Source organism: Ceratotherium simum, chromosome 2 (genome assembly GCF_057802395.1).
Source record: "Ceratotherium simum simum isolate JZ-2026a chromosome 2, ASM5780239v1, whole genome shotgun sequence".
NCBI classification, from domain to species: Eukaryota; Metazoa; Chordata; class Mammalia; order Perissodactyla; family Rhinocerotidae; genus Ceratotherium; species Ceratotherium simum.
Window position 1 is genome coordinate 35,565,862 of NC_141901.1, and position 24,723 is coordinate 35,590,584.

General features: G+C 45.9%; 2 protein-coding genes across 4 annotated transcripts in view; one reads left to right on the top strand and one right to left on the bottom strand.

Annotated features, from left to right (window-relative positions):
• Window positions 1–3,010: 3,010 nt before the first annotated feature.
• NCSTN (nicastrin) lies at window positions 3,011–17,554 on the bottom strand. Of its 2 annotated transcripts, XM_004442796.3 has the most exons (17): window positions 17,410–17,554; window positions 16,071–16,175; window positions 12,435–12,558; window positions 11,875–11,996; window positions 11,313–11,458; window positions 10,418–10,568; window positions 9,987–10,096; window positions 9,602–9,754; window positions 8,834–8,938; window positions 8,569–8,646; window positions 7,524–7,696; window positions 5,940–6,042; window positions 5,729–5,824; window positions 5,351–5,438; window positions 4,923–5,077; window positions 4,472–4,684; window positions 3,011–3,826 (listed from the first exon to the last, which is right to left on the bottom strand). In XM_004442796.3, exons 1-17 carry the CDS (start codon window positions 17,492–17,494, stop codon window positions 3,704–3,706), a joined length of 2,130 nt encoding a protein of 709 aa, XP_004442853.1. In that variant the 5' UTR covers window positions 17,495–17,554; the 3' UTR covers window positions 3,011–3,703. The 2 variants fall into 2 exon arrangements, with proteins under 2 accessions (XP_004442853.1, XP_087296927.1); XM_087440801.1 differs by lacking the exon at window positions 17,410–17,554 and having other exon boundaries at window positions 16,061–16,175.
• Window positions 17,555–17,583: 29 nt separating this feature from the next.
• The window catches only part of COPA (coat protein complex I subunit alpha), a 41,529-nt gene continuing 34,389 nt past the window's right edge, over window positions 17,584–24,723 (top strand). For both annotated transcript variants that reach the window (XM_004442795.3, XM_087440785.1), the window contains exons 1-3: window positions 17,584–17,759; window positions 20,888–21,001; window positions 21,179–21,252. In XM_004442795.3, the coding sequence (XP_004442852.1) occupies window positions 17,720–17,759; window positions 20,888–21,001; window positions 21,179–21,252 (228 nt within the window). In that variant the 5' untranslated portion in view covers window positions 17,584–17,719. The remainder of the gene's footprint in view (window positions 17,760–20,887; window positions 21,002–21,178; window positions 21,253–24,723) is intronic.

Sequence of the window (24,723 nt, forward strand, 5' to 3'; positions counted from 1 at the left end):
CTTCTCCACAACAGGGGTGTGGGAGCCCCTCTACCTTCTGTGTGTGGACTCGAGAAGGAATAAAAATCTGACCTGAAGCCCATTTGGACCCTGACCTTCCAAGGGTCTCTGCTTCCCAAGCTCAACTTCAGTAATTCCTGTCAAGGTTTTTTGAGGATGGGAGGCTGAGTTTTAGGGTCTCTTTTCTACCACTTTATGCTACGATCTCCCCAAATTCCTACTGTGCCTGGGTTAGAGGACAGTAATTGCCCCTCAGGCCTCGCTCTCCAGCGGGAGAACTTTCTAACCACCTTAGAAAGTTCGTGGACTGATGAACCCTTCAAATCCACCCCCTGCCCTGAGGAGTTTAGATGGAAGGGAGAAGGGAAGGGAGGCTATACAGAACTCAACTGTCAAGAGGAGGGCGCGGGGACCTCAGAGAGCAGCCCCTTGACTGACTCCACAGTGCACAGATGAGAACACTGGGGCCCAGAGACAGGGAATGCCCTTTCCGAAGTCACACAGAGCATTCATGGCACGCTAGGAAATCTCGCCCTGAGCTCTTCCCACAAGGTGAAACCCTCATTATGGGCCCCGCCCAAAGCAAACACTCCATCCTCTGAACTCGGGTAGAACCTGTTTATAGCACTGATTTTACATGGAGCATATGCTGCCCTGCCTGGTTATTTATCTTGTGTCGTGTCCCGTCCTACCATCTAGACTCTGGATCCTAAGTCTCTAAGGGAAGGCGCCACATCTCATACCCTTTTATGATGCCAGGACAGAGTGCCTTGCCCATAGCCATGCTCAATAAATGTTTATTACTGCTGTGGCTGCCAGTGCAGATAGAAGAAATGTTCTCATCTCTGCTCTAATTTGCTGTGTGACCTTGGGCAAGCCACATCACTCCTCTGGGCTACTGTTCCATCTAGCAAATGAATTAGACCATACACATAATTTCTAAGGTCTTATTATATGGTCCCTTGAAGAAACAAAGTCCTACTGAATAAGGTGGGATCTTGGTACTGAACATCAGACTCTGGATGAAAATATCTCCTCCCAGGATGTGACTTTGGGAACAGTGACTCAGATGAGGGAACAGAAAAGAGTAAAGTCTTCACTCAGAGAAGCTGGGGAAGAGACACCAACTGATAGGAAAGACTTCCATCCTGAGGGAGGAGGTGTCACAAGAGGTAGAGACAGGCTGGGTCAGGGAAGAATAGTCAGTTATTCAAATTTCTGCATGGGTTGGGTGGAAGAGAAGGTAAGGTGTGCATTAGCAATGGGTAGGAGTAGGGAGGGAGGAAAGCCCTATGGGAATGGGAGGGGCTGGAAAATGACAAATTTGAGAAGGCACAGGGATGAGCAAGGCCTAGAGCAAGCAGGAAGAGGGAGGCTAAGGAGGTCAAGTTTGTGGCCTTAAGATGCTGCCAGCCAGTCCCATGCGATCTCCAGGGCACAGGAGGTACCTGGTGAGGAGCCAGACTATGGTCTCAGAAAGGGGGCCCCCATGGGTCATTTGGGGGTCTGTGCCCCTTCCATGGAGCCTCACCTCCCCAAGCGCCATGGAATGAGCCGTTTTTTTGGTTTTGTAATTTTTGGGGGGTTGTGTAGTAGAGGAAGCATGGAAGGCAGAAAACAAGCTTGTGTTGAGGATTCTTCCCTAGGCAGAGGAGACTGGGGTATGGAAAGCCTTACATCTTGTACCTTTCTTTCTTGCCCACCCTGTCGTCTTGTTTCTGCCCAACCCTTACCTCCCTGTTCAGCCCCCTCACTGGTTCCCAGCCACTTCCCTGCTTCCCAAAGCTGCCAGCAGGATGAGGGAGCTTACTGCTCTGTCCGCTGGGAGACCTGTTGGCCGAGGGAGGCGTGGAGTCAGCCCAGACGATGGTGGCAGCTGTGCTCAACTCCCGCCAGCACAGCACACAGCTTCTCCAGCTCAAATTGGGAGGGGTGCAGTGGGGGAAAGCAGCGGGGTACATTTCCATATCCCAGAACCCCAAACCCCTGAGGGAACTTGGAGAGAAACCTAGAGAAAAATCACCTCCTCTCAGCAGGATTCAAAAAGGTAAATAGCCCAATCAGGAAGCTAAGAGGAGTGCTTGGGACTCTGAAAATGGCCAGTGCTTTTCCCATCTCTGCTGTCTTCAGGCATGTGGGAGACAGCCTCTTGGCCAGCAGTGAGGGGAGAAAGCTGGCTTCAGCAACACTCCTGCTGGTTCTCTTTCCCCTCAGCTCACACAGCCACTGCCCACTATCACTTACCAGTGCTGCTATCCTCCAGAATTTTGTCTCTGTGAAGACCCAGGGAATTAGAGCATTTCCAAAGAGCCAAGGTTCTCTTTTGAAAAGAGTCCAAAACCACTGTTGTTTTGTCTACAAAATGCCCACCATCAACAGAAAGCCCAAACTCCTTAGCATGCCATCTGAAGGCCTTTGTGACTTGGCCCCAGCCTCATCTCCCGCTCATCTTCATGGCTCAGGCACACTGAATAACTTACGGTTTCCAAAGGTGACCCGTGCCTTTTCTTGGCTCTGCGTTCCCACACCTGGGGAACTCTAACTCGCAACTCAAATGCCTCCTCCTCTGTGCACTTTCTAAATGCCACCCTCACTGCCCTGAATCCCTCGGTGTGCTACCAGAGCACTCTGGACATACTGCAATTACTCCCTTTATTACACAGGATCACACCTAGTTGTGAGTCTATCTGTTTCTCCGCTCATCCCACCTGTGAGCTACTCAAGGGTCAGGGCTTCATCTCTGTACATAGCCGGTGTCTCAGAGTGAATAAAGAAATGTCTGTCGAATACAAAGTGGGAAGAATCTATGTTAACATCCTTATTATGAGAGGGAAACCAGGGTTCCCAGGCTCCACAAGGAGTCCTACTTTCAGGACTTCAACTGTTTTTGACAGAGCCTTACGCCTCGGGCCCTCTGGAGACCAAAGAGAGAGCACGTGAGGTAACAATTTCATGACTTTCAGCCCAGGGTCACCGAACAAGGGGCCCCAAGAAGAAAAACAGGGAATGGTACAGGTCATGTGGGACAGTTTATTTTAATGAAACTCGTTATTTATATATTTACACACACACAAAAAGGAAAAAAGAAAACAACAAAAATAGATTTTACAGCTTAATAAAAATTACAACGGAGCACTGTGGGCCAGAAGTGGGATACCCACTCAGCAGCACACCCACCCTGATGTGCCACCTAAGGGCCTGGAGACAGGACAGCGGGAGGGAGACAGTAGGCTCAGCCCACAGATCGTCCCTGTCCTCTTCAGGGCTTCCTTGTAGTTTGTTCCTGGCATTCAACCCTTCATGTCCTTCTCCCTGGTCAGGAAGGTGGTTGCGGACAGGGGGTGCAGGGTAGGGAGTGGAGGGAGGTATAGGGCGGGAGGGAAAGAGTACAGAGGATCCTGAAGAAGGGTAAGCTAGGGTGGGTAGCTAGGAGTCAAACAGGAACAAGAAGCCTCTATTTGTCATCCCAGAATCCAGCAGGGGTGAGGAAGAAAAAATGGGGAAGGGCAGACAGGAAGGGGGAACTGGGGAGGGCGGTGACCTGTTATCTCTGTCTCTTTTGGGCAGTTCCACTTCTTTATGTTAACCCCAGTCTGAGCCAGGCCCACGGAGGTTCCAGTGACAAACTAGTGGTTTATGTCCCAGTGGGACAAATGATCTAGGAAGTGAACTGCAGAGCCGGCAGGAAAAGCTGGGGTCCTCTTCAGTAAGACACAGTTCCTGGCTCCCGGGGAGCAATGAAAAGGACCTCGGCTTTGGCATTGATGCAGTAGGTGACGATGAGAGACAAGACAAGGATGCCGAAGCCCACCATCAGGGTGATAAACTGCAGGAGGAGGAGGGCAGGAAAGGAGAAAGGTGTTCTCAGAACTCACTGCAGTCTTGGATAATTGTTTGGGGCTGGGAGCCAGGACACTGGAATTTTGGAGCTGGCTCCAAGCACCAAGTACTGAACAACCATAGGCAACATCACCCTAGTCTGGAGACCCAGTCTCCCCATTTGAGAAGAGAAGTAAAGTATTTCTGTTCTTGCTTCCACCTTGTATTACTTATTTTACTTAATTACTTATTTTACTTATTACTTCAAGATTTTACACATCTTGAAGTTAAGACCTATGACTTTGATTCTCCCATGGCAATTACATTAATGACTTACTTGTGACAGGTGCTCAATAAATGTTAGACTGACTCGTCCCAGCTATGCCAGGTGGGAATGCCGGATAGGAGTGAGCTGTGCAAGGGCTACCGAGGGTTCATGGGGTAAGGAGTATTTCTCAGGTCTCCCTGGGAGCATATCTCCAGAAAGAACACATACTCAAACTTCCTAAGGGGCATGCTAGCTGACAAGGGACAGATTTGGAGTAGGTTTTTGTGGTGAATCTGGGGCAAATGCGAGATGGAAGTGGGTACAAGACAAGATGCAATAGAAAGAGGTCAGACAAATCTGCCATCTCCCCTCTGCCCGTCTCACCTCAAGCTCTTTGCTTGCTATCAGAAATATCCGGGCGCGGATGTCTTTCCAGCGGCTCTCAGTCCATGTGGAGTATTCAGTAGAGCCCCACTGCCTCAGTTCGAAGGCAGGGGACAAGGCCCTGGCCAGCCGTGCCGTGGAACGCACACACCGGGGAAGCCGGTCCGTCTCGTTGGAATTCAAAGGGCCCTGAACCCACGCGTACTCATACAGCTGCACAGGAAGACAGGCCACCGCACAGAGCTGAGGTGACCTCTCTCACTCATTCCCTCTACCCTATAGATAGTCTGTTTTCACCCAGGCTACTGCCTCTTCAACACTCAAGTTCAAAGGGCTGCATCCCTCCACCTCCCCAGCCCAATCCCTTGGGTCCAGTTGGACCTAGGAGACCCTCAAACTTTTCCTAGGGAAAGGGGCCCTCAGGGCACCTCCGACACCCACTACCACTCACGTCCTTGTTTTCACTGGGGACTTTACTTGGATCCTGGCACTGCTCTCGGGTAAGGTTGATCACCTTGCCAGTCAAATTTGCCAAGGCGTACTGTACAACATAAGTGGTGTTGGTGGGGCTAGAGACAGCGATGTAATGCTGAAGAGGCCCATCACCTGATTGGAGACCACAAAAGAAGGGAGGGTTTGGGGGGTGGCAGGTGGGGTGCAGATGGGCAAAGACAGGAAGAGCCCAAGATTGGCAGGAGCCAGAGAAGAAAAGGTTAAGAGAAAAGTACACAACAAATATCAGTAGAAAGAAAGGAAAATGGGGGAAAAGAAAATAGAGGAAAAAGTAAAAAAAAAAAAAAAAAGGATTAAACCAAAATGATGACTTTTTCTCTATCCCTTTATTTGGCTAAGGGTCCCATTCCCACACCAGGTACTTACCCAAGTAGGACCTTAAGTCCTGCCTGAGGATAGACTGGAACCATGAGTTGTTGGCTCTAACCAGGAACCCATAGAGCAGGCGGGTAACCTAGCATTGGGATAGTGAGAAGAGAGAACCTTAATTTGGAGCAAAGGGAAGAGTTATTAGTGGAGATCCAGTTGTGGGGTAGGAACCAGACTGGCCAGATAGACTCTGAGGTTGGGGAGACGGTGGCTGGCTCACAAGGATGCAGATGAGGCCCACCAGAGAGCTCTCTGGGGGATCAGGTGTCCTCAGTGGCACGTACAGACATGCTGAATTCCAAGGCAAGGGAGAGAAAGGATGGGGCAGCCTATATGTAAGCAGACAGAAAGGAGCCAGGGCCCATTTGCTCTTACTGTTTGGGGATCAGCCTGAATGGCGTCGCTGAAGTTGGTTCCTCCTGCAAGCTGGTACAGTGCACGTCCCAGCACCGTGGCCACATCTGCAAGGGCCTGTGGTAGGAGAGGAGGGGGGCTGAATGGCCCACCTCTTCCAATCTCAAACACTAACACTCTAACCATCTTCACTGTGTTCCCCATGCTCCCACCAAGCCCAGGTCAGTGCTACCTTGGCAGTGTCTGTCACAAAGTTCAGGTCCTCTTCAGGGCTCTGCGATTCAGGGTAGCTCACATTAATGTTCTCGGCAGTGTCATAAATGCTCTGGTAATAGCTGTCGGAAAAAGCCGGCATGAGCCGTGGCTACACTCAGCCAGTGCCCTGCCCCTCTCCTCCCTCAAAATGTCCCTTATGCAGGAACTTGGTACCTCATTTTTCATCATCCAGGGGGAAAGGAAGAGAGAAAATTAGGATCCCATATTGAAGAAGGTATGGAGAATGGGGAGATAGGCATGAGAGTGGGAGTGGCTGGTTAAACACAAAGAGTTTTCTAACAGAGAAGGTAGAAGAGGTAAATGAGATCAGAGGCAGGAATCCCTCCTTCCTGGGAGATCTTTAAATATAAGAGACACTTCTATATCGTATATCGTTTGGGCTGGACACATAATAGGATGGCTAAGAAGACTTTCAGAGAATCTTGTCTGTCACACATTATCAGAGCAATTGTATGACTCTCCAGTGAACATTTCCACTGAGGGCGGCTGGGAGTAGAGTGGGATTAGCAGGTCTGTTCAGACATACAATACTACACCAGGTCCAACCATCCTGATGCTCCTTGGGGAGCCCCAAGGAGATGGGTCTCAGAAGAGCGGCTAAGAGGAGAGAGCTCTCAGCCTTTACCATCAATAAATGCCTGCCCCACACAGAATCAAGTCAACTTGCCCCACACAGAATCAAGTCAACCACACAATCCAGTCTAAAGGTGTTCAAATGACAAATCATCCCTCACCCCAAAGTGATGCGGAGAATAGATATGGAGAAGAGAGCTGACCCTATGTACTAGAACTGTCACTGCCCTAAATAAATGAGAAGGTGCTAGTTGGCTGGGGTCAGAGAACCAGAGCTAAAGCGTTTTTACTCACAGACTTATTTGGAAGAGGAGAAGGGAGGCTGGGGGCTTAGCAATCCAGCCTGAGTAAAAAGTCCCTGTTAACCCAGAGTTCAATTAGGGGTGATTTAGGGGTGCCCAGGACCTGGAAAGAGGTGATTAACAGGGCCTCACCCCTTATCTCTGGAGCCCCCTCAGCTGTAGGGGACACTTTTACCCCCACATTGAACCACATGCACTTACCACATGGCGACAACACGCTACATTCCACAGATTATAAGTATCATCTGTAGCACCCTTGGGCAGGCCCCAGACGGGGACAGTTCTCTGTCCTCCAGCCAAAGAAACCCCATCATCATTCACTCTTGTTTGAGATGATGCCCTCTGCTGGCAGCCCTAGGGAACTCGGGCCCCTGGAGAGCCTGGGAAAGGTGGGACCACAAGCGAGGATGATTGTGCTAGGGAAGTGCTAAGGGTGAGGACAGTTTTCTAAGATGAACATCAAGTCAAATGAGGGGACCAGGTTAGACCTGAATAGGCCACTGAGCAAAGAACACAAATTGACCCGAGGTTTTGGAGAGGGTGGTGCGGGGAGAGGGGAGAGCGGTGATCCTTCTTGACACAGAAGACATTTCTCTCTATGCACCCCAGACTGCAGAACAGACTCTCTTCAAGAATGAAGAGGATGCAGGCTGGGTGACTCTTACTGGTTATGGAAGACAGTAAAGTGGTCAGCAAGAACAACGCCAGAGATGTTTCGAGCTCGAAGAAATCGCTGCAGAGAAGATGGTGGGAGAGGCTGGGAATGATTCAGCCTCTTGAGGACTACAGTAGAAATGCCAGCACCACTCTTCTCCAGTGTGGCCAGGAGGTCCTCCACCTGGGGGGAGGAGGGGGATTAACTGACGGGAGGCTGGGGAATGGGAAGCAAGAGGTCTCTTTTAGGCCTGAAATGCCCTCTACTTCAAGTCCACTGCTTGGGGAGCTGCCCTAAGCCCTCCTAGATCTAAATTCCTCAATCCTTTTGGGATCAAGGCTCTCTGAATTTCCTGCAGCTCCTACCATACTTTTTAAAGTAGGAAATTAGGGCACAAAGAAAGAAGAGGCCTGTGTCTTTTTGTATTTGTAGGCAAACCCCACTGTCCTCAGGACTCTGTCTTATCCTCAGTAGATGCTTCACTTATTCTTTGTTGTGCAGAATTGGAGGGGCAAATAATTATACAAAACTATGCTGAATGCCACCCAGGTAATCCATTCTGAAAGTGTTACAGGAGTCCAGAGCAGGGATGACACTGAAGCTGGAGTGGCAGGAAGAGAGGCCTGCATGGAAAAAAGAGGTCTAAAGCTGGACCTTGAAGGGGAGGCAGGGTCTTGAACAAGTGGGGAAAGTGGAGGAAAATTTGGGTAGGGAGTCTGACACAGCCAGGAACTGGGCAGGGCAGGCCAGAAAACAGGATCCATGGGGCAGCAGGGAGAGAAAGGAGCTAGTTACACCCTGGCCCTTACTGGGTAGCCATAGTTCGCTAGGCACCAAATGATCAGTTACCTACCCCAGGGAGGCAATAATATGAGCTGAGTTCATGGTTCTTCCCGGGGAGCTGTAACAGCTGTGGTGTTCATCCTTCAGCCAACACCCAACCTAAGGTCCTGTCTCACAGGCTCTGGGTGCTGGTGAGGATAGGGCCGGGGACAGGGGTTCCCATATTCTGAGCTGGTAAAACAAGAAGTGAGGAGGAGAGATGCTCAGATTACCTGTTTCCGTACAGGCTCATTTTTCTGAGACATGGGGTCTGTGTGCATCCAAAGCGCTTGTGAATTTCTTAAGGCCACCTGGGGGGAGGATGAAGAAGTTAACACTTATAATCAGTCTCTCATTCTGGCCCATACCTGGGAGAAAGAAGTGGGATGGGGAGAGAAGTCAAGGCAAGAGGTGATGGTACCTGCAGTGAGGACAATGGAACAACAGGGGAGGAAGCTCTAAGTAGGAAGGAAGGGGTGGAGGACACAAGCTACACACCTGTCCCAGCTCCACAAATGAGTCAATGTTCTCCAACTGCACAGGAAACTTGCCCTTCTCCATATCATAGACCATTCTTGAGCTGCCAATGTAGTCAAAAGTCTCCTGAGGGGTACAGATGGGTGGGAAAGGGAACAAGGATTCCAAAGGATTACAACAGCCTCAGTTCCCTGAGGCCAGATCATCAAAGCTCTAGGCACGAAGGCTACTGCCTCATGTCATCTCAACTGCTGGCCAGCTTACACAGTCACGTGACTTTCCCTCCTCCCTACCCCGCCTCTCAGCTGTGACTATCCCTCACATGTATGTGTCACAGGACTTCTTGAGTCCAGAAATGGGGAGAGCAGCCTCGGTAAAGGCCCGAGGCGAACATCAGCTGTTATGTGCCTGCTTCTTGCCTCTCCCCCACCTCCGCCGACTGAGCCACGGCTGCTGTTCCCATTTTCCAGGGCCAAGCTGTGGTGGCAATGGGAAGAGGTAGGAGCCTCAGGGCTCCTCCGTGGAGGTGGCAGTAAAGGGGGCCAGAGAATAAAAGTAAAAGGATGCCTCAAATAGAGGGATCAGTGGGGAAGAGAGGGGGTTAGCAGTACACCAATTTCAGGCCAGAGTGCAAAGGCTTCCTAGAATGGGGAAATCCGAAGGGAAACACACATAGACACATCTAGAAGCTCTCTGCTGACTGCCAAGACGCTCCCCAAGTGACAGCCACTCCTACCTTTACTATCCACCTCCTTCCCTGCCATTCCACCCCAGCTAAAGAGCCCTCACCCCTTGGAAGAAGACAAACATGACATTGCGGGGCAGGGTGGTCACATCGGGTGCCTTCTGCAAAGCTTCAGCTGCAGCCAGCTGGGTGACGAAGGAGGCAACAGCACTTTCAGCCCCTGGGGCCACATTCCAGAAAAAGGAACGACTGTCCAGCTGGGTACGGCAAAAAAGGCAGGGAGGTACACTTTGAAAATGGAAATTAGGACCCAGCCCCAGTTCCCTTCTCTGGTTCCAGCCATGAGAGTATTCATGTCCTGGGGCAATAGCTAGAACCCAGGAGTCCCACAGCTCAGATCCCTCTCCAATTGAGGCTCCCCATTATAGCAACTCTGAAATCTGATGCCTAAGAGAGCCCTGCCCACCCTGATCAGGGGCCAACACTCACCCGACTGGCAGCAACCACAACCCTGTCATCAGGCTCTAACGTCCCAGATGTATTTATAGGCTTAAGCACGCTCCATACATTGTAGTCGGACAGGGGGTCACAGACGATTTCTGAGCAGGACACAAACAGTGAGAGATCAACAGGAGTAGGCGAGAAGGCAGCTATAAAGAAGGCATGGAAGCCTTCTCTGATCAGTGCCCCATGGACCCTGTGAGTCATTTTCTCTATCTCCACCGCTCCATGCCAGTTTCTCTGCTGCCGTCTGCTTCAGGGACAATTCTGCCTCAATTGTTCAGAACCATATCCACTTTTCCCACCCAATGCTCCCTGCCTGTGCCCACTCCTTCCCTACAGTGGTCTCTCCAACATCCCCTGGCCTAGTCCCATTATCCCCACCCCAGGATACCCAGCATGCCTCAGATCTGTCCTACCTGGGTTGATGCTGAAGGTGCTCTGGATGGAGCTGCGCCGCATGCAGGTGACGGTGCTGATGACAGCATGCATGTGTGAGAAGAGCTGCATGGCACACAGCGGGAAGGCTGGTGCTGATCCATTCTGACTCAGGTTGTGATCACGATAGCACTAGAAGGGGAGATGGACCTCACTGAGGCAGCTAGCTGCGGAGTCCCTCCCACACTTCCCAGAAAGAGAAGGGCCCAGCTTCATCCTTAAGCCGCTCCCACATCTGTCCCTGAGCTAGAGTTGTCCTGGTACAACCAAAGGATCTATAAGATCACCGAGAAAAACTCATCAAGAGGTGTGCAAGGGCACAGACTCAATGACTTAGTTGGGGCAGATGAAATTACCCAACACCAAATGGCCTGGCCCAATGTGGAGCTTCAGCCACTGTTCCTAATGTGATTTGATGCAAAGAGCACCAAACTGGAGATCAAAAATCAAATTCAAGACAGTTTGGACAACTGTCCAACTGTCCAACTCACCGTGTAACTTTGGACAATTCTCTTATGCTCTGTGTGTCAAAATGAAGAAGCTAGACTAAAACCAGAGAATATTAGAGCTAAAAAGAACTTCAGAAATTACTTAGCTGAATCTCTCAATTCCCAGTCCAATACTAGAGGTACTTAACTAGGGCTCTACACCTTGTTTTGTATTAAATATCCCTTACATTTCTTCCAGTCTAAAAGCCTTTAAAGCAAGCAGCAGAGAAATGGGAGACGGGAATTTGAGAAAATAAATGTCTTGGCTCTTCTTGGAGCAACTGGCTTTCAGAGGGTGAGCAGAATGAGACTCCCTCCAAACAGGAGGAGAGCCTAAAAAATAATTCTCTTTCTAAGTATAATTGCTAGGAGCTGGCAGAGTCATTACCTGCTTGATGACATTGGTTTCATTTTCATCTTCAAGAAGAAAGATGGGGAAACTAAAATCTTCATAAGCCAAGCCATTGCCCAGGGAGTTCCACTTTATTTCACGGCAGTGAGCAAATTCTGGCCCATAGGAGTTGGAATAAATACCTGAAGGAGAGGACACAGGAACAGGATTTTAGGACACCAAGCATTTAGGGATCAGGTGAGGGACGATGGCTAGAATATCATAGGGTTGGGACTACGACTCAAAGAAGCAAGCACCAACCTATCACCACCTGCAGTAAAATAGACACTGGTGTCAGGGAGCCGTAGCCTGGCTGATTAGGGATCTGAGCATGTGACAAAAAGGGAGAATGGAAGGTAAGTGGAAGGGGAAGCAGGAGAGGGAAGGGACGAGCAGCAAAGACAAAGAAACACCGTCTTCTGTTTAGGAGTCAGTTGCTCACACTACACACAGACACAGACACAGAAAGACATGTACCCCCCCACCCAGAGACATGAGACTGAAGCAACGATGAGCTTTGGGTGACAGTAGGCTCCCCTGATCCTTGGGGGCGTCTTACCAAATCCATCATTGGGACACTGTACACTAGGAGAGAAGCCTGAGGCGGGTCTGGGTTTGGCCAAGGACACTGCAAGACCAGCAATTCGGCTGGTTCTCCCCTTCAGCTTCTCCATCACACTTCTGGAATAGGGAGGGAACGCCAAGAAGGAAGATAGGAAGGTTATTAGACAGCCCAATATCCTGCCCCCAAGGATGGAAACAAATGGGGAATTAGGAGAATCAAAACTATTGACTCATTTTTTGCCTTTTAATCTCTAACTTCTGAATGAAGACTAGGACCCAATCAGAGCTCAGGGCTTAATCTCATCTACTCTATGTCTGAGTGACACTGTGCACCCCTCCTTCCTCCCTGGGGTCCTTACTCACTAGAGCTCTACTTATAAGGTCACTGAGATGATTCCTTTTGATGGCGCATCTTTCCTTCTGAGGATCACCCCTAACCGTGCCCTGATCAGACCAGGGCAGCCAAGAGAAGTTTTCATTCACAAGTGTAAGGACTAGTCACTCAATCTTCCCCTCTCTGGATGTAGTTTCCCAGCAGGCACATGCAGTTCTTACCTGGTAAAGAGCGTGCCCTCCAGCAGAACCACGTAAGGGGGGTTGGGGCCATCAGTCAACACCCACTGCAGGTCCTCTTCCTTCTCTACTACGTGGATAACTCCTGTGTCCCCACTAATGGAAGCTGCCAGGACAGAATGCGTCAAATTAAAGCTCCCACAGTTGACAGTTCTGACCTTGCCTCACTGATTCTGCAGATCATTTATCCCCCAAACATGTCACGAGACATCTGGGTTAATGCAGCCACGTCTGGACTTGAATGGAATAGTTGAATCGCCCGGGCTCCATCTGAAGGCTACCAGGAGGGAACAGAGGACAAAAGAGCCCAAGAAGTCTACTCATCAGGTCTTGTTCAGTAAATGTCAGACAGGCTCTGTAATCTTCATTTTCTTGCCCTCTTCCCTCAACCTCATTTAGCCATATATACAAGATTCCAAAACAGCAGACACCAAAGTTTTCAAACCTATATTTTCTCCAGGAAGTGGCAGCCTCTAGATCTCTAGCTGAATTTTCACACTGAATCTTCCTTTGTGAAAACATATGTGTAGATTCCCTTGGCCTCAGAAGCCTCCCTGGATCTCCATTCCTTTGCCTTATTTGGGAATGACTTGACTTGCTTTTGGCCACTTTTAGGTAAGGTTAATCAAGAATTTTCAGGTCTCTAGACAGAGCTTCCCAACTTATGGACCTTGAATGGATGAGAGATGTGTTGATATTTTTTTTTTTTTAAAGATTTTATTTATTCAGTTTTTTTCCCCCCAAAGCCCCAGTAGATAGTTGTATGTCATAGGTTTACATCCTTCTAGTTGCTGTACGTGGGACTCGGCCTCGCGTTGGGCGGAGAAGTGGTGCCTCGGGGCGCTCCCGGGATCCGAACCCGGGCCGCCAGCATCAGAGCGCGCGCACTTAACCGCTAAGCCACGGAGCCGGCCCGATGTGTTGATATTGATTCTCATCATTTCTGGGGACTTAGGTTTCCAAAGACCCTAAGCTGGTCACCCCCAGCCAAGAGCCGACTCATCTATTACCCCAGGACGCCCTACAAATATCATCCATTTCTATATGTGCCAAGATGCCATACAAATAACATTTTCTATGTCTCATGACATGACAAAGATTGGGAAGCACTGCACTAGAGGATGGATGATCTCCAGTCCAGAATGACTTGAGTTCTATGTAGCAATACCCCTCAAGTCCCTAGTGATCCATATAGAGACATTCTAGGGTCTCCCCATGAGTCTTATCCCCACTCAAAATTGGATGTGTTATTCAGAAACTGTTTTAGAGCAGTAGTTCTCAACCCTGGCTGTGTATCAGAATATCACTCTGGAGTTTTAAAAAATACAGATACTTGGGCCTTACCTCAGATTTATTAAATTAAAATCTCTTAAGGTGAGGCCCAGGTAAGTGTTATTTTCAAAACAGGCTACATGTGGTTCTTTATTATACACAGCCAGGCATGAGAATTATGGCTCTAAAACCAAGGCACCGAAAACTTATAACCTGCATGAGACAAAAAGCGTAAGTACTTTTAGACTGCCAGCCAAGTAGAATTTCTCTCCCACGGGCTCTGGTAAAATCTAGACATGGAAGTAGGTCCTAAACATTCAACTATGTCTTATATATAGTAAATACTTAATAAGTTTATGTTGATAGTGATGATAACAAAATATAGAGAAATATCAGAATCTGGAATAACTTTAGTAAAGATCTAGCTACCAATGGCAGTCCCAAGTAAAACAAAAGACAACAGTCATTGCCACAGCATTTAAAACACAGGAAAAGGAAAAGCTAGTCTGGCAAATAAAAAATATATAACTTCAGCTTCCAGGAGGACAGGAAGACAAGCTATGACACTGGACTGAAAAAATCTGGATTCTAATCTGGATTCCAGTTGGTAACTGTGTAGTCTTAAGTAACTTGCTTACTTTCTCTAGGGCTTCAATGAGGAGAAGCTTTTCCACCCCTATTCATCTCATACTGTGCGGACAGATTAAAAAAGGAAAGAAAGAAAGGAAGAAAAGAAAAGAAAAGAAACCCACATATAGCCCCCTTTGGGCACTTTAAAGGGGTCTAATAGAAACAGAGCATTATAATCAGAAAATCAAACCTGGGTCTTTTTCTCCTTAATTTTATCATGTTAGAAACCCTAATTAAAGAGGGTATAGCTTGCTCAGGATGGACAAATACGATGAAGTAAGACTTAGAAATAAGTAGGTTGAAAAGGAAACAAGATCTTAATGAGGAAGTGGCCAGAGTCCAGCCCCTCCCCTCTTGTTTCTCTGTACTGGCACTTGGCTTTATCTCTAGAGGCTATTGCTTTGCTTCCCACAGGGCTGCTGCTCTAAGAACATGCAGCAGAATGACTCATTCTCAAAGAGGATATCTTAGAGCCCAGCTCCAGGAGGATAGGGTCCTAGCCTTTTGCACGAGAGTGGGATTCCAGCAAGACCAATAGTCTGATCTCAGCCCACACTGGACATGGCTCCCTTCTCCTCACAAACCCAGTTTAAGAACTAAATCCAACAAAAAATCTTATTTGGAACCAGTTAGCCTACTCTCAGTAGTTCCTGTAACAGGGACGCGGGGCAATTAACATAGAGTATAGCTCATGGAAGGAAGCGTAGAAAAGTAGTAACTGCCACCTTGAGCGAGTCCTTCACTTCCCAGTGCCTCAGTTTTTTCCCACGAAATTGGAAGGTTTCACACAATCATACAGTACTGCTGAGACCACACTACTTACTCAGCATCATCAATCAACATCTATTAAAGGCAGTTCAACTTTCAGCTTTGTGCAGGTATATTCTAACCATTTTTACAGGAGTAAACTGAAATTCAGAGGTGACCTATTTGAGGCTGAAGCAGCCAAGAGCTGAGTCTAAGTTTCCTGCTTACCTGCAAACTACATTCTGACAGAGGAACTAGCCACAGAAGAACAAAATCTGAAGAGAGCGGGTTAAGCAGCAGAGGAACCAGGATTCAGCCTTCAGATCACAACTTTTTCCCCTTTTATAGTTTTATAACCATGTTGTCATGGTACCCTGTTTTGGAACACCTTTACAAAGCATAAAGACAAATCTAAATATTTCACTAATTCCTCTTGCAACAATTTGGCTTTCTCAATGCCTTCCCTTCAAATAGTTTACTGCCTTAAAGAAGCCCATTTTGGTTCCAAAAAGATCATTCAGAGTACGGATGATGACTGGACTCCACAGAATACGAGACTTCTTTCTGCTTAGGAAACAGTATAGTTTGCTACTTAACCTACTGGCTGGTTAAAACTTGGACCACCGGGGCTCACATCCTGGCTTCATTACTTATTGTCAGGATGATCTCGGAAGTTACTCAACTTCTCCAAGTCTCAGTTTCATCATTTGTAAGATGAAGATAATAATAGAACCTACTTCATGGGGTTGTTGTGAGTTAAATAACATGCACATGTAAGACACTTAATATGCAGCATTCACTAAATGTTAGCTCTTATTATCTTGCCTGGTTTGACAAATGGTTCTCTATTACCTCCAACCCACATAGCCTAATTTGTGTGTGCAGACTCCCAAGCAGGACTTGGATCTTTATATCTGGGGCCGACTGAAACATCAACAGTCACAAACACAAATTCCAACCTCAACTCACACTGGCAGCCAATCTGATGAGTGGCGTTGAGCAGACGAACACAGGGAGCTGTTTTATTTAAGGGGATGTAGATCTTCCTCTCCACTGAGTTTCCCCCACACAAACCTGATCAGAAGATAAAACGTGTTAGAAGAAAACACGAGACATTGGTACCAGCCTCTATCATGTCATTAGCTCGCTGGACTGCTTGGGTATATCATACTTTCTAAAATGGGACTAATGTCCATTCTTCTCACTTCTTGGGCACATTATTGGAAAGATAAATGCACTCAGCTGTTTGCCTCAGAGGATTACTACAAATTCCACATAGAGCAATTGACAATGAAGCTAAAAGACAGAAAATTTGGTTTGTCAAAGGAAAGGCAATTTAACCACAGATGTACCAGCTTTTGGTTGCACGGGTGACCACACTTCTGCTTTTCTATCCTGTATGTATATTACTAATTAGTTAATAAAAGGGTGCCAGTCTACGAACATAGATTAAAATAAAAAAATCTTTCTGAGACGTTTTTCCAGGAGTCTGAAGAGAACTGGGAGAAACCTTACACCACACACCTGTCAGTTAATCTAACATCAGTAGGTCATCCATGTGTGCCCACAGTGTGGGGCAGCTATAGTTTCTCCTTTGGAGATCTTTAAAAACAATGTAAGTTTGGGGGAAGGTAGGTCAGGGTTATAAACAGGCATGTTTATATTTTAGGGCTTGACCAACTAGAAAGCCATATATCAGAAAATAAATGTGTGTAAGCAAATACTTATGCACATTGTAAATGCCTAAAGTTCCCTGAATCATTCTTTCATGGTCTAAACAGTTAAGAGTACCCATATCCTATCTTTGTCTCACTTGCCTGACGAGACAAACTGAGGCAAAGCACAGAGACGCGGGTTTACAGTGGAATCAACAAAGGAAGAAACGAAAATCTACTTTCTTAAGAGTCACACTGCACACACACAACCAGGCTGCTTTCATCTCAGAAAGTCTAAACGCGCTGAGAAGTGAAGCTGAACTCTGATACATGTCCGTTTTGATTGTAGGTGGGCTGACTGGGGCCACGGGGACAATGAGGCATCTGGATAAAGGGGGAGAGAGTCGGGCTGGAAGTCCAGGAAGAGGCCTGGAGGAGGAAATGGGGCGACATGACGTGCCGCAGGGGAGAAAGGACCTTCAGGTCCAGGCAAAGGGGGAACTTCTGTCGTGGGAACGAAAGAGAAGACGGATTTAGAGGGTGGGGGGACAGAGGGGCAGCGGAAACCAGAAGAAAGACAGCGGTGCTTGCGGCTGGGCCGATCCGGAGGGTTCTCCTTACAGACTGGAGCTCATGGGCGGGGAAGGCCTCACCTGCCAGTAGGACGCAGAAAGACAGAAGGCGAAGAAAACCTCGACTTCGCGGGTCAGCCACAGAGCCACCCCCCGCCGTGGCCATCTTGCCTCTCGGCTGAGCGGAAGCCTCGGTTCCCCTCTTGTCCAGCAGCGGCCTCTCTAGGCCAACACTGGCGCCGTCTCTGTGGCCCGGAGTTCCTCGGACCGGAAGTTGGTATCCGTGGAGCTTCCGGGAGCCGCTGCTGAGGGGCGCTGACGTGGAGGCAACCAAAGAGCGGCAGGGAGCGGTGGGGCTCTGATTAGCACCTCGGAGCCCGAGGCCTGAAGGATGCTAACCAAATTCGAGACCAAGAGCGCGCGGGTCAAAGGTAGTGAGAAGAAAAGGGGGAGTATGGAGGCTCGGTGTCAGGGGCGGCGCTCTCACGGGGGAAGAGAGAGAGGGTTGACGTGCCGGCCAAATTGGGCCCACCGTACGAACCCCGAGGAAAGTGGGAGGGAGGGAAAGTGGGAGGGAGGGAGGGAGGCTAGGCCTGGCAGGCGGTTCTCCAGTCCTCTCTTCTTTGTTGTGTCCTTGGGATTTGATTTATCTGTAGTGGTTCCCGCATGGCAGGAGGGCCCTTAGCCCGCTTCCTATTCTTTCCCCTTCCCTCCTCTCCTAGGGCCTGTGCTCCCGTCATTTATTCTTCTGCTCTCAAGGCCCTGTGTGTTGGCTTTTTGACGACCGTGTTGTAAGGAGTGGCCCTGGGGATTGAGGATCGACCTCTACAATTCGCGTCTAAGTCAGCAGCTTTTTCGGAGACGAGCACTGGCTACTTCTCTTAAGGAGCCCTTGGCTGCACCATATCAACATCCAGTGCCACCACTGGGCTTTATTTCCTACCTGGAAACAGGACATTGAGGCCTGTAACCCCAGTAAAGTCTGAGCTTGATAAGGTTGCCAGGTAAAATACAGGAAGTCTAGTTACATTTGAATTTCAGGTAATCAACAAGTAATTTTTTTAGTATTGTTCGTTGTTTATCTGAAATTCAAATTTAACTGGGAATCTTTATTTTTATTTCCTAAACATGGCAACTCTAGAGCTTGAGTATCAATGGATGGGGGTGGAGGGCAAATAACTGAAATCACTGTGGTAGTCTCCTAGAATGGTAGGGTGGGAAAGGCGGAGAAGTAAGGTCTCCTGAGACTTAAAAAAAGAAAACAACAGCAAAAATATATATATATATCTTGAACATTTAATGAGATGTAGCATAGCAAAGTGGTTAGAAACTTGGTGTTTGGAGTCAGATAGGCTTGCTTTGGAATCCTGAAACATCTACTAACAAGCTGTGTGACCTTGGACAAATTGCTTAACATTTCTAAATCTCTATTTTCTCATCTGTAAAATGTGAATAATTAACATTCTCTTATAGAGAGAATTAAAACGAGAAGGTATATGAAAAGTGCTTATTACAGTGCCTGGCGTAGACTCAGTAGCTCAAAAACTGGAGGTCATTATTAATGTGAGAAGAGATTCTGAGCAGTTTTTAAATGTCATGAGAATCTTGATCATGAAGAGTATCCTTAAGAATTCCTGGATGGTTGAAATGGGTCTTCATAATCCTTGAGTTTTCTCTTCTGCTCCTAACTTCTTGTTGGGTAGTAGAGAAAGAAAGTGGGGAAAAAAAAGATGTCAGAATATTTGAGAGTTAATATCCATTAATGAGTATTTCTATAAATCATAAAGAAAAAAAACAACCTAATGGAACAGTAGACAATTTAGAAGAATGTAAATATTCAATGAAAGTAAATGAAAATGTTCTCCACTTTACTAGTAATGAAAGAAATGCAAAAAAAAAAAGTGAGAATACCTTTTTTTCAGTCTTAAGTTAGTAAAACAAACAAAACAACAGATAAGTGATAACCTCTCACATTGGCCAAGGTGTGCAAAATGGGTACCTTCAGAAACTTGGTGAGACTGTGTAATTGATAGTCTTTTTGCAGTCAGATAGTATCTACCGAAATGTTAAATGCACATATGCTATTCCTGAGCAATCCCACTTCCAGGTCTTTAGCCTAAAGCAATAATAATGCAAATAGGCTAGAATATGCGTAGAAGTGTCTTCATTAGGCCCAGTATTCTGATAGACAAAAGTTAGGGGAAAAAACGTAAAAGCCCATCAGTAGAATAATTTAAAAATATGATTCATTTGTACCTTGCAGTTTTTAAAAAGAATGAGGTTATGTTTATATGTACTTAAGTGTAATGAGATCCATGATATATAGTTAAGTGAGAAAAGAAGTTTGCAGAACATTATAATATTATCTCCATTTTAGTAAAGTGATATGGTCTGCATTAAAAATCTGAAAGGATACACTCCAAAATGTTAGCAATAGTGACTTCTGTGGACTTCCGTTTCCAATCGTAACGGAGTAACAGAGACCAGATTTATCTCACCAGCTTAAACAAGTGCACAACTGAGCAGAATGTGGGAAATGAAGGTTTTCAGACGTTGGATGACAGGCAGTGAAGGAGAGTGATTCTTGAGAGAAGGGAATTAAACAAGATGAGTCCTATGATTGTTTAGCTTACTACCTGGAGAGAGTTTCCAGGCTGCAATATAGGGAGGTGGGAAGAGCCCAGTGGTCTCACTGAGGAGACAGAATTTAAAGTTCAGGGAAGACAAGACAGCTAGAGTTTGCTGCGCAAAATACCAGAGAAGAGGGAGCTGCACAGAGAACCCTGGAGTTCTGCAGGGGATCCTGTCAGGGCTTTGTCTGAGTACTAATCTGCACATGCTTGTGAGGAAAAGTCCCAAAGCCTGGGAAAGAACCACTGGAGAGGAGAAGGTAGAACAATCTCTGGCGCTCACATAGAGCTGGGAATAGCTTGTGTTCCTAGCAGCCAGAATGGAAAGACCTCCTAATACTACAGGGCATCACATGGAGACCTCAGATGGGTGTTGCCTTAATAGTGGTGCCAAATTAGACCTAGTCTAAAGGCTGCTGGGGCCCCACCCTAACAAAACTTAAAAGGAAGCCTCAGAAGGATCAGCTGATTCCGGGTAACTTAACTGCATCTTAAAACAAAGCCCAACAATATTTAAAGGAATATAACAAAAATCTAGCACCTAGGGCCGGCCCCGTGGCTTGGTGGTTAAGTGAGCGCGCTCCACTGCTGGCGACCCGGGTTCGGATCCCGGGCTCGCACCGACGCGCTGCTTCTCCGGCCATGCTGAGGCCGCGTCCCACATACAGCAACTAGAAGGATGTGCAGCTATGACACACAACTATCTACTGGGGCTTTGGGGGGAAAAAATAAATAAATAAAATCTTTAAAAAAAAAAAAAAATCCAGCACCTAATAACAAAATTCATAATGTCTGGCATCCAAAGAATGAATGTATGAACCTAGGATTAACCTAGCTTTTTCTTTTTCATGTCAGAATTGACAGGAAGTGAAATTATGGGGCTTACTTAGCTTATTGGATCATTTGCTCTCTTTTTTTTTTTTTTTCAGGGCTCAGTTTTCACCCCAAAAGACCCTGGATCTTGACCAGTTTACACAATGGGGTTATCCAGTTATGGGACTATCGGATGTGTACCCTCATCGACAAGTTTGATGAACATGATGGTAAGATAACAGTTTCTAGGAAAAAGTTAAAAGAGATATAATAGGTTCTGAAATAGGTTAGACATTCTTTAGGATTAAAGAATGTGAAAGGGATAGAACTGAAAATTGAATAAGAATCATTTTAGAGATTAGGAAGTATAGCTGTCTTTAACATATATTGCCTGCCTTCTTTCCCAGGTCCAGTACGAGGCATTGACTTCCATAAGCAGCAGCCACTGTTTGTCTCTGGAGGAGATGACTATAAGATTAAGGTACAGATGGTCTGTCATGACTGGGAGTAAAGGACAGAGGAATATGGGGTTTGGGAATTGTGGAAGGGACTAAAAAACAGGATATGTCATTCATATAGAGCTCAGGCTTTTGACTATGTTATCCAGAGCACTTATCCTGCAAACATTTATTGAATACTTACATGTACCAGACACTGTTTTATTTTTTGGGAATTCAAAAAGAAATAAGAAATGGTCCCTGTTCTCAAGGAGCTTTTCTTCTAATGGAGGAGATAAATATATACCCAAATAATAGCATGTACAGTTTGGTGAGTGATATAATAGAGAGATAACCAAAGTGAAATAGGGAAGGACAATCCAGATACAAAGACAAAAGGCATAACATACCTGGATACATATAGTTGAGAAACTATAATTAGTTTTGTGTGGATGAAATCTGGAGAAAAGTTGAGAGAAGTGGCAGAAGATGAGAAGGGCCAGGTCATGGAGTACCTGTTTACAGTGCTCAAAATTTTGGATGCTATCGTACAGATAACAAGAAGCCATTAAAGGAGCTTAAATAGAGGAGTGATATCAGAGTCACATATTTTTTTAAAAGATTACTTGGGTGATAGTATAGAGAAAAGATTGGATGAATTGGGCAAGACTGGAGGCAGAGATATTATCTGGAGACTCTTGTATAAGTCCATCTGAGATGAACAGAGCCTGAACTTAGGCAGTAGCATTCAAAATGGAGAGAAAGAGTTGGATGTGAGAGCTTAAGAAAATGAATCAGAAAGTTTGTTGGATGGATTTTGGAGGGATGGTAAGGGGAAATAAATGAGACGATTTTTATTTATTTATCTCAGGCTTTTAGCTTAGGTCACTGGGTAGAAGGGGTGCTATTAACTAGGAAAGGAAATACAAGAGGAGGTCCAGTTTTCTGGAGTGGAGCAGGATGGTATCTTAGTCTGTCTTAGTTAGTCTAACAAATACCATAGACTGGGTTGCTTATAAACAACAGAAATTTATTTCTCACAGTTCTAGAGGCTGGAAGTCCAAGAGCAGGGTGCCAGCATGGTTAGGTTCTGGTGAATGCACTCTTCTGGGTTGCAGACTGCTGGCTTCTAGCTGTGTACTCACATGGTAGAAGGAGTGAGGGATCTCTGTGGAGTCTGTTTTATAAGGACACTAATCCCACACCCTTCACGATCGATGCACCTCTCAAAGGCCCCGTCTCCTAATACCATCGTATCGGGCATTAGGATTTCAACATGAATTTTGGGGAGGACACAATCGGTCCATAGCAGATGGGTAATGAATACCATCTTGGCTCTGATGAGTTTGAGGTACCTAAGGGACAGTCTAGTGGAGATATGTCTGCACTAGAGATGTATTTGGAAGTTGTCATAAACGAAGGAGGGAGCCAAAGCAGAAGTAGTAGAAGATATCACTCAAGGATTATGTTGAATGAGAAGACAAACCCTCGTTTAAGAGATCAAGGAAGTAGAGTTAGTATAGGAAAGAATGATTTGAGAGTTTGGAGATGAACCAAGAGGAAGAAGCAGAAGGCTGTTGGACACCAAGGAAGGAGAGAATTTTGGGAAGGAGAAAGTGGTCAGAATAAGATAAAGACCAAGTAACCTTTGGATTGCTTAATTAGGACGACATTAGTGATCCTAGCACCTTAATGTGAAGTGAGGAAGCAGAGACAGAATATAGGCAATTCTTTGAAGAAGATTGACTGTGATGAAGACGAGAGGAGCCAGAGGTTTTGAACCTATAAAGAAAATCAAAATTCTCTATTTACTTCCACAAGTCGTTTTCAAGTGTATGTATCTAACCAAACCAGTGAAATTTATTTCATAAAAAAGGTAAAGTCTTTTTCAGAAGCTACTTCAGAAAGTTATAGATTATACAGCAGAACTTAGGTGACAGGCATGAAAAGTGACAGCTGCCTGCAGAGAAAAGAGGCATTAGAGTTGTAGGAAGGACAGTTCTTTCTGTTTTCTAGATTTTAGGCACTGCATCCTGGGGGCACTTAGTGGAAGCTTAAACCACCTGATAGACCTCAAAGCTCCTAAGAATGTCACTTCATTGTAATATTTCTAGTAAAGTGTTATTTATACTGATGACCATTGAGTATCAGGAATGGTTAACTTGAGTTCCTTATAATCTGTATGAGAGAGGAAAGACTGAGTGACATTTTTTTTAAAAGTTTTTTTTCTAAAATCATTAATATTTTAAAAAGGGAATTATCTTCTGTTTATATGAAATATCCTGATAAGCAAATCAGTAGAGACAGAAAGTAGATTAGTGGTTGTCTGGGGTCAGGGGTTGGGAGGAAATGCTAATTGTCTTAGCTAGCTGGTGGGTTTGTAGTGTGATCTTGCTGTGGTTCTAATTTATATTTCTCTAATGAAACCTGGATTATCTAGAAAAGTCATGTTTATGGACCATCATATTGTTTGCTATATCCAGATAAATGTAGCTTTAGTGTAATCCTGATTTACAAAGACAGGAAGCCACAAATGGCCAGAGTCTAAAAACCCTATAGATCTTTAAGGATTCACAGTTTTGGAGTTTGATAGAGGACCATAAAGGAGTCAAGACCATTTGAAGCTAGAAATATGAAAGTTTAAAACACTGAACTGTATAAGGGGAAAAAATGTTAGTTATAGAATTATATTTGTGATTTAATCATATGAAACTCAAACTCCACTGTGTATGTGTATATTTATTTATAGATGATTTGACAGATGAAAGAGGGGGTATTGGAATACTTTCACTTTTCTTGTTATTTACCTTTTCTCATTTCTGTACATACCTATTGAGCACCTGCTAAGCATTAGCCACTATATTAGGTGCTAGAGTATAGTGTTAAGCATGATGGACAAGGACCCTGCCTTTAGGGAGCTTACATTCTTATTTGGACAATCATACTTTAGGATGGTTTGAGTTTCTTACAGGAAATGGTAGTACTTTTTGTAATTTACAAAAGAAAATTTTTTTTATTTTAATTTTTATTGCAGTAACATTGGTTTATAACATTGTATAAATTTCAGGTGTACATCATTATACTTCTATTTCTGCATAGATTACATCATGTTCACCACTCAAATACCAATTACAACCCATCACCACACACATGTGCCGAGTTATCCCTTTCGCCCTCCTCCCTCCTCCCTTCCCCTCTGGTAACCACCAATCCAATCTCTGTCTCTATGTGTTTGTTTATTGTTGTTATTATCTACTACTTAATGAGGGAAATCATACGGTATTTGACCTTCTCCCTCTGACTTATTTCACTTTGCATAATACCCTCAATGTCCATCCATGTTGTCACAAATGGCTGGATTTCATCGTTTCTTATGGCTGAGTAGTATTCCATTGTGTATATATACCACATCTTCTTTATCCATTCGTCCCTTGATGGGCACTTAGGTTGCTTCCAAGTCTTGGCTATTGTGAATAACGATGCAATGAACACAGGGGTGCATGTATCCTTATGCA